A 10,211-nucleotide genomic window follows, 5' to 3' on the forward strand; every position below is an offset into this window, starting at 1 on the left:
GCAAAGAATGACTGGGGGGGATAGGGGAAGTGGGAGGAATATTTAAGCCTTTGGCTGGGGTGTATTTGCCTCCTCCTGGTGGCCAGGTGTTGTCATTCCCAACAATAAGTAATTAAGTTGTGGACTCTTCCTGCCTTATGGAAAGAAAATTGATAATAGGAGTAAATTAGAACGTTGATTTAAATTGCTGTTCTATCTTAATCATTAAAGAAAAAAAAATGGGTTTAGCATCCCTTTAATGAGAGCCATAAAGATACTTATTTGCTACTTTGTATATATATTATTTTTTCCCATCTAGCCACACACTTCTTACTCACAAATGGCCTTTCCCCAGATGAATTGTGCTTTGATGGATTAAATGTTGGTTCTACACTATTGTATCAATTAAGGTGCAGTGTCTGCTATAGGTTACTGATCATAGACACTTACTTTCCATTTATGACCATAGAGATCTGATAGCGAAGTATTGCTGGTATTTATGAAAAAGGCTGAATGGAACGGGAACATACACTAAAAGAACCAAAGACAAATAACTTTGGCTGCTTGAAACATTGACACTTTCTGGATAAAAAAAAAATATAAAAAAATAAATGCTACCTTAAGAGAAAAAGCAACGGGCAGTTTACTTATGGATGAACTATACAATGATTTTTAATCTGCAGAATAAGACACAGTTCTCTTTAGCTCTCTGCCAAACGCACCTGACATTGATTAAGTGCCACTGGATCATACAGACAGAATCATTACCCCAGTTTGCACAAAAATTGGATTTAAAAAGTTTGTTGTAAGAAGAAATACTGTCAAATATTCTAAAATTGATGTGTGTTAAAATAAAAAAATAAATCTTCTTTATATTAAAAGCTATTCACAATGTAAAAAAACCTTATTCCCATAAAGGTATTTGTTCGGTTTTATTGCTAGTAGTTATGAGACTGAGCTAACGGAGCTACTTGTAGCTTAACCCCTTAGTGACTATAGCATTTTTCAATTTTCTTACAGTTAAGGACCAGGGCTATTTTTACATTTCTGCGGTGTTTGTGTTTAGCTGTAATTTTCCTCTTACTCATTTACTGCACCCACACATATTATATACCGTTTTTCTCGCCATTAAATGGACTTTCTAAAGATACCATTATTTTCATCATATCTTATAATTTACTATAAAAAATGTTATTAAATATGATGAAAAAATACACTTTTTTTTTTTTTTAACTTTGACCCCCAACCACCAAAAAACACCCATTATAAATAGTTTCTAAATTTTGTCCTGAGTTTAGAAATACCCAAAGTTTACATGTTCTTTGCTTATTTTACAAGTTATAGGGCAATAAGTACAAGTAGCACTTTGCTATTTCCAAACCACTTTTTTTTTATTAAATTAGTGATAGTTACATTGCAACACTGATATCTGTCAGGACAGGAATATATAATGTTTTTAGTAGAAATACCAAAATGGGCCTAGATCAAAACTTTTTGTTATTTCATGCCACTATTTGACTGCCAAATGTGATTAAAAAAAAGTTCACTTTTTTCACAGACATTAGGTTTCTCACTGACATTATTTACAAACACCTTGTGCAATTGTGGCACACATGGTTGTAAATCCTTCTCTGGGATCCACTTTGTTCAGAAATAGCAGACATTGATGGCTTTAGCATTGCTTTTTTGTAGCTAGAAGGCCACTAAATGCCGCTGTGCACCACATGTGTATCATGCCCAGCAGTGAAGGGGTTAATTAGGTAACTTATAAAGGTTAATTTTAGCTTTATTGTAGAGATCAGCCTCCCACCTGACACATACCACCCCCCTGATCCCAATCAAACAGCTCTCTTCCCTCCCCCACCTCACAATTGTCACCGCCATCTTAAATACTGGCAGAAAGTCTGTCAGTATAAAATAAAGGGGGAGGGGGTTATTGTTTATTTTTTTAATTATATATTTTCTGCAGTGTAGGATCCCCCCTTACCACCCAATCTCTTTGAGCCCCCCCCAAACAGCTCTCTAACCCTCCCCCCTCTACCTATTGGTCACCATCTTGAGTACTGGCAGCTGTCTGTCAGTACCCAGTTTGCTAAAAATGTTTTTTTATTAAAAGAAAAATCATAAAAAACCCAATGTCTCTGCAGTGAAGCTGCCCCCCTCACAGATCACTTTATATTGATGGCTCATACATGGATTCCACGTAGGCTCCCCTTCTCCTCCTTCCCCCTCCTCCCCACTCATTGCCATGATGTAGCATGGCCGTAGCGGTCCTGCCCCCCTACATGACCACCTCCCGCCTTCTCTATTGTCCCTGTCTGCATCGGTTGTCTAAGAAAGGGTATTGCGCAATGCCTCAATATTGAGGCATCGCTGCAATACCCTGAAAGCAGCTGGAAGCGATCATGATCGCTTCCACCGCTTGAAACCCTCAGGGACGTGCCTGCCACGTCCTCAGTCGTTAAGGGGACATTCTGGTGAACATTTAAATGCACATATAATTTCATCTTTGAATAGAAACAGATTTGCAGTACACACGTATTGGCCAAAATGCTTCTAGTAAAAGTTATCAGTGTTTTAGTGTTAATATTTTCTTCTGCACGTGCACGTGACACATAGCTAGATATTCAGTGCACCAGCAGTTTAAATACTGAAGCTGCTTAGATGACTTAAAGGGACACTCACGTGTTGTAATAAATTAATCTAATTGGTTAATACATGTTTTATCACATGGATGGCAAAACATCAATTTGTTTAAAGTAAAGGGACAGTCAAGTTAAATTTAAACGTGATTCAGATAGAGCAGCAATTTTAAGCAACTTTCCAATTTACTTCTATTATCAATTTTGCTTAGTTCTCTTGATATCCTTTGTTAAAGAATAACCCTGTCTGCAGTGTTTGTAACTATGTATACCAATGATATAAACATTGTTGCAAATATTACTGCCAGATGGCTAAGGATATGTGCACACTCCTGAGCTTGCCCAGGATTACTCTTTAACAAAGGATAACAAAAGAACTAAGCAAAATTGATGATACAATTAAATTTGAAAGTTATTTACAATTTTAAGCTCTATTCAATTTAAGTTGAATTTGGAATTTGCCGTCCTGAGCAGGACACAGCCAGTGAGTGATTGGTGGTTTCTTGCTTAGGAACAGCAATGCACTGTGGCTCCTGCAAGCAAGTAGAACTACATTGTAAATATAGTGTATATGGATAGGTCACTTTTAAATCTTATGCATATGTTATATAGAGCAGGTGCAACCTAGAATAAATGATATACAAAACAGCAAATAGAGAGTAGATACCTCAAATTGTACCAATGATAATTCATGTAACAATAAAAAGCTGTAAGGAATTGAAGCATTTTATCATTTGTTTTGAATACAGGGCTTAAAGGGACACTGAACCCAATTTTTTTCTTTTGTGATTCAGATAGAGAAGCAATTTTAAGCAACTTTCTAATTTACTCCTATTATCAATTTTTCTTCATTCTCTTGCTATCTTTATTTGAAAAAGGTATCTAAGCTAAGGAGCCAGACAATTTTTGGTTCAGGACTCTGCACAGCATTTATTTATTGGTGGGTGAATTTATCCACCAATCAGCAAGAACAACCCAGATTGTTCATCAAAAATAGGCCGGCATCTAAACTTACATTCTTGCTTTTCAAATAAAGATACCAAGAGAATGAAGAACATGTGATAATAGGAGTAAATTAGAAAGTTGCTTAAAATTGCTGCTCTTTCTGAATCATGAAAGAAAAATTGTGGGTTCAGTGTCCCTTTAACTGCAGATATAAACTATGTATAAATGGCTCATATCCCAGTAAAGATCACTACCAGGGCATTTAGAAAATCATTTGCAAGATACAAATTCTGCTGCATGTTATAAAGGGTTCATTACACCAGGATCTGGTGCACTATAATGTCATTTATGTCACAGTATTTTAACGCAACTTTAACTTCTGCTTTAAATGCACATTTAAAGGGACACAGAGTACAACGTTTTACTTTCAGATACATCAAATTTTAAAAACCGGTCCTATTTACTTCTATTATCAAATTTGCTTAATTATTGAAAGAACAGCAATGCACTACTGGGAGCTAGCTGAGCCAATGACGAGACCTACATGTGCAGCAAGCACCCAGTCGCGCATGCCTGCTCCTGAGCCTACCTAGCTTTTCAACAAAGGATACCAAGAGAATGAAGCAAATTAGATAATAGTAGTAAAATCTCTATGGAATATACCACAAGTATTCTATAACCATAATGATACAATTATCTATATTCTTGTGTGTACCTACCTTGTCCTTCTGGAGTTTCACCAAAAGGGTTAACTTCCACCTGAGTAGCATCCACTTTCAGGAAAAGATCGTACAGCTTCTTTATCTGATCAGCAGCCTGCATTTCATTAAACACAACAGAAGACCATGTTATAGTATTAAAGATGAGCATTTTATGAAATATTAAAAGATACTGTTTCACCCTTGGACGCATTACAGATTTGGATTAAACAGGTCTGCTGCAGAAATGCATATTTCATAGGCACAAATCTCATTTCTTTTGCAAGAGGCAGATGCCAATAATGTACAGGATAAAAAACACTGCAGTGGCAATTTAACCTTTTAGCTGCCAGACAGGGCTTCAACACACTGCTAGGCAACAACTTGCAGCCTTCTTGTCAGACAAAGGGTTACAACTTTACAGCAAACAACTGTTACTGAAGTTTATTTGTATTAATCTAAGAAACATAACAGGTATTTAATCAATACATAAAAATATATATTTCAGAACAAACCATTAATTCCTAAAATCTACAATAATTGGAATTTTAATAAAAATGAAAAATGTTAGATTTGTTCTCTTATAAAAACGTTGTATTGATTACTGCAGCAACAAAATGTATAGAGGGATAACTGCAAAGATAAAGAAGATTGCCTGCAACATTAGAGGGAAGTTGTAGTTTCACAATATAAACCCTCTATTTGTTAGATAAACTGATTACCTTATTGTATTATGTCTACCCTGCAAAGGAGGTAAACACATGGGCAAAGTAGGACTCCAGCAACACCCCCACATATATGCAGCCTTCTTATTGCCTCGCCAGATCTACACTAATTGCAATTTAACCCTTTGCAGAGGCTATGCACATAGTAAGAATAAAAACAAAGAATTGTTAAAAAAAAAAAATGTCCTAAGTTTTTGTCAAACTGGTCATCACAGGCCTCCCCAACAGGCCAGGTTTTCTGTATTACCTTGGGTGAGAGCAGGTAAAATAACAATGTTTACTAATCAGCTGATTGTTTCACCTGTGCTCTAGTTCAGATATCCTCAAAATCTGGTCTGTTAGGGAGTCTGAGGACAGGTTTGAAAACCAGTACGATTGAGCAAGCAATTTTAAATAACTTTCCAACTTATTCCTATTATCTAATGTGTTGTGTTCTATTTGTATTCTTTGTTGAAAAGTATACCTAGGTAGGTTTAGAAGCAGCTGACTGATGGTTGCATATATTTGCCTCTTGTAATTGGATTTCACCTAACTCCCAGTAGTGTATTACTGCTTATTCAACAAAGGATCACAACAGAACAAAGCAAATTAGGTAATCAAAGTAAACTGGAAAGTAGTTTAAAATTGTATTCTCTGAGTCATGAAAAAAAAAATTGGGCTGCACGTCCCTTTAAGTTGTGCCAGATGCTCTGATATGAACTATAAAGTCATCTTTATTCAAGTATAAGAAACCCTTAGAGTGTTTATGAAGAAAGAAACAAATATAATAGAGAGACATCATGCTAATGCTTTGAAATATTTAATTATGTATTTTTGAAAATGTTAAATAATACCACTTTATATTTTGCTCACTTTTCCTGTAATTTATCCTTGGAGTACCCTGAACCTGCAACAGTCTACACCGTGTTTGCCTGATCATTAATATCTGGTACTAATTGGCCACAGCAAGGAGAAGCCTAAACAGTCAAGAAGCTTTTCAAGAGGACTAAAAACAAGAAACTTTTGCTTATAAAATAAATACTTTTAAAGGGACATGAAACTGAAGCATTCACTTTCATGATTGAGATACAATTTTAAAAATTCAATTGACCTCTTATGAAATTGCCTATATTCTCATGGGATTTCTTGCTAAATAGAATATCTAGATATGTAGAGTGCACGTCTGGAGAATTTTAAGGAAGCTTATGGCAAGAAAACTACTGCCATATAGTGCTCCAGACACGTGCACGCTCCTGAGCCTACCTACCTGCTTTTAAACAAAGAGCATGAAGTAATTTTGATAAAAGAAGTCAATTAGAAGTGTATCTGCTATCTGAATCTTAAAAGAAATTGTTTGGGTTTCATGTCATTTTAAGCATTTATAATTATTTCATACATTTTGTAATGCCGTGTTGTAGATATATCCCATGTATATACAGTATCTATAAATAATGATTTATATCCCTTTATGTCTTGAGAACAATGAAACACAGCAGCAGATGTATCGGCCCCATGGAATTTATAACCCAACTGTTCACTCAGTTCAGCTGTTTAAGGTCGAGTCACTGGGTGTAAATAATATATTGTGCCACAAGAATTATTATTCACAGATAATAAACAACACATTCTGAAAACAACCCCCTCCCCCCGATGTGTATTTAAATAAATGGTTATGGTACGATTTTCTAACTATTGCGTCTTCTCCATTATTGTCCCATCAAGAATAAATAATAGGTACTGTAAAGTAAAGACTCTATGGTTGGGATGGTCAGGAAGCCTTCAATATAACAGGACATAGAGATTTAATAAAAGATAACCAGAAGGCCAATCCTGTGTGCCCATACTTCCTTCTAAAACGCGTAAGCGCAAAGGGACATAAAACCCCAATGTTTGTTTCAGGATTCAGGTAGAGCATGACTTTAAAGAACTTTCTAATTTACTTCTATTATCACATTTTCTTCATTCTCTTGGTATCTTTTGTTGAAAACTAGGGACGTAAGCTCAGTAGTGTGTCGGGAGCACTATATGGCAGCGGTTTTGCAAGAATGTTATCCATTTGCCGGAGCACTCATGTATGCCATGTACTGCTCTAGGTATATATACAGAAAGAGAACCAATCAACAGCTCAGTGGTTTGTTCCAGGCCAGGTTACTTACTACCTGGGTGCAGCTTCTTTTAGCCCAATTGGAAACCTTTCCTGAAGTATCAGTCTGATCCCACAAGGTCAGTCCAGCCCGAAATACCAGGCAATTCCCCTCTTAACAAGGGAAAGGGCAACTCCTGAAAATCTACCTAGATACGTCTTAAACAAAGAATACCACGGGAACAAAGCAAATTTGATAATAGAAGTAAATTGGAAACCTTTTTAAAAATGTGTAGGTTTCATATCCCTTTAATATATATTTTTAGGATTACCTTATCCATATCCCAGTCATTGTTGAATTTCTCTCAACAACGTCCCTACCACCTTTGTCAAGTCTATTCCATGCTTTCCGTAAAGAACTACTCCTGTATATGACTCCAGTATAGGGCGGATATCAAGTCCAGAGGAGATGTCACAGCTTTCTGCTCATTAGATTTTCTATTCAAATAACTTTTTAAAGGGTCACTTCCAAAATCTGACATTTTTAAGTTTTCAGGAGTGTTTCATAGTTACATATTGTCAACATAACACTTAGATATCTAAATCACAATATGTATTAATTCTTTAGAACTACCTGGAATTTTGGCAACAAACCCATATATCTACCTCACAGAAATCTCTTACTGTAAACATAGAAGGATTACAAAGTCCACCTAAGTGTCATTCTCTGCAATAAAGCGTTCACTATAAATGTAGGCATAAATGGATGTCCCTATTTAATCTACTGGTTCTTAACACAGAATATTCTAATATGTCTTCAAACATTAAAGCCTTTGCTCTTGTTAGCAAATAAATGTGCTGTGATGCTGCCGTTCATTGAGATAAACCTAACCACTTTCTGAAATAAATTTATTAATAGACACTTTCAAGAGTTTGATTTGTTAATTCCAACAACTGCCTCATAAATGTTTTACCTGTAGAACAATATCTGTCATTTCCAACCGGAACACAATTTATTATGCTGCTCTACCAACACAATTTATTTGGGTTTCAAAACTTCTAATTCTCTCATTTGACTGACTTTCTTTTTTCTGTAAAACAGGTTAAGTAATACTGAAGATGTGAATCCAGGAACTAGCAAAGGAGGAAAGTATAACTGTAATAGAATGTTTGCAAATTCAGCCTCTTCTCTTCGTAGCTAGAGTCTGTAAAGTGATATTCGCCATTATTTGCAGCACTCTGACAGCCAAGGGGTTAATCCAAACATTGCATTATTCCGACTGGTGCTGTTTGGGCAACAATATTTTTAATCCACACTATTTAAAATGCACTTTTTTACTGATGCCCTCAAAAAAAAAAAAAAAAAAAAAAAAAAAAAAAGGAAGAAGAATTTTCGTTTTCAAGATCTTGATTAGGATTACGACAGTGTCTAGGGTCCCTAATCTCTATTACTTCAAGATAAGTAGTTATGACGTGCCAGTCACATTTATTGCTTAATCCTATACTATAAAAGGCCAAGTGTGTTTGTCCGAAGCTGTCATGCGCAGTAGAGACAGCACGAGGACAAACACACCTGGCCTTACAGTCCCTACCTGATCTGCGGTGCGAGCAGAAGTGGGTGTGGCCGGGCCAAGTGTGAAGGGGCGTGGCCAAACGTGAAGGTCCGTGAAAGGGGCGGGCCCGTGAAAGGCCGTGCAGACAGATCTCAAAACAGCTCAAAAGAGGGGAGAGAGGGTGTAGGGAAAACAAAGGTGAGAGGGGAGAGAGATCGAGATCAAAAGAGGGGAGAGAAATCGAGAGAGATCAAAAGAGGGGGGGGAGAGAGAGAGAGAGAGAGAGAGAGAGAGATCAAAAGAGGAGAGAGAGAGAGAGAGAGATCAAAAGAGGGGAGAGAGAGATCAAAAGAGGGGAGAGAGAGAGAGATCGAGAGAGAGATCGAGAGAGAGATCGAGAGAGAGATCGAGAGAGAGAGAGAGAGATCGAGAGAGAGAGATCGAGAGAGGGAGAGAGAGAGAGAGATCAAAAGAGAGGGGAGAGAGAGAGAGAGATCAAAAGAGGGGAGAGAGAGAGAGAGAGAGATCAAAAGAGGGGAGAGAGAGAGAGATCAAAAAAGAGGAGAGAGAGAGAGATTGAGATCAAAAGAGGGGAGGGGAGGGGAGAGAGATCAAAAAAGAGGGGAGGGGAGGGAAGAGAGAGAGAGAGAGAGAAAGAGAGAGAGTGAGAGAGTGAGAGAGAGAGAGAAAGAGAGAGTAAGAGAGAGAGAGAGAGAGAGAGAGAGAGAGAGAGAGATCAAAAGAGGGGAGAGAGAGATCGAGATCAAAAGAGGAGAGAGAGAGAGAGAGAGAGAGAGAGAGAGAGAGAGAGAGAGAGAGAGATCGAGATCAAAAGAGGGGAGAGAGAGATCAAAAGAGGGGAGAGAGAGAGAGAGATCGAGATCAAAAGAGGGGAGAGAGAGAGATCAAAAGAGGGGAGAGAGATCAAAAGAGTGGAGAGAGAGAGAGAGAGATCGAGAGAGAGGTCAAGATCAAAAGAGGGGAGAGAGATCGAGATCAAAAGAGGGGAGAGAGAGAGAGAGAGAGAGAGAGAGAGAGAGAGAGAGATCAAGAGGGGAGAGAGAGATCGAGATCAAGAGGGGAGAGAGAGATCGAGATCAAAAGAGGGGAGAGAGAAATCGAGATCAAAAGAGGGGAGAGAGATCGAGAGAGAGGTAGGGAGGGAGGGGGAGGAGAGAGAGAGGGGAGGAGAGAGAGAGAGAGAGAAAAAGAGAGAGAGAGAGACAGACAGACAGACAGAAAGAGAGGGGGGGGGGAGGAGAGAGAGGGGGGGGAGGAGAGAGAGAGAGGGGGGGAGGAGAGAGAGAGAGAGGGGGGGGAGGAGAGAGAGAGAGAGGGGGGGGGGAGGAGAGAGAGAGAGGGGGGGGGAGAGAGAGGGGGGGGGGGAGGAGAGAGAGAGAGAGAGGGGGGGGGAGGAGAGAGAGGGGGGGGGGAGGAGAGAGAGGGGGGGAGGAGAGAGAGAGAGGGGGGGGAGGAGAGAGAGAGAGAGAGGGGGGGAGGAGAGAGAGAGAGGGGGAGAGAGAGGGGGGGGGAGGAGAGAGAGAGAGAGAGAGAGAGAGGGGGGGGGGGGGGAGAGAGAGAGAGAGAGAGAGAGAGAGAGAGACGTC

General features: G+C 38.7%; 1 protein-coding gene across 1 annotated transcript in view; it reads right to left on the reverse strand.

Moving 5' to 3' along the window:
• SUCLG2 (succinate-CoA ligase GDP-forming subunit beta) overlaps positions 1 to 10,211 on the reverse strand; it is a 641,499-nt gene that overhangs the window by 331,314 nt on the left and 299,974 nt on the right. Inside the window, exon 7 of the mRNA XM_053720692.1 lies at positions 4,286 to 4,382. Coding sequence (XP_053576667.1) covers positions 4,286 to 4,382 — 97 coding nt within the window. The remainder of the gene's footprint in view (positions 1 to 4,285; positions 4,383 to 10,211) is intronic.

The sequence above is a fragment of the Bombina bombina genome, chromosome 7 (genome assembly GCF_027579735.1).
Source record: "Bombina bombina isolate aBomBom1 chromosome 7, aBomBom1.pri, whole genome shotgun sequence".
Lineage (NCBI taxonomy): Eukaryota > Metazoa > Chordata > Amphibia > Anura > Bombinatoridae > Bombina > Bombina bombina.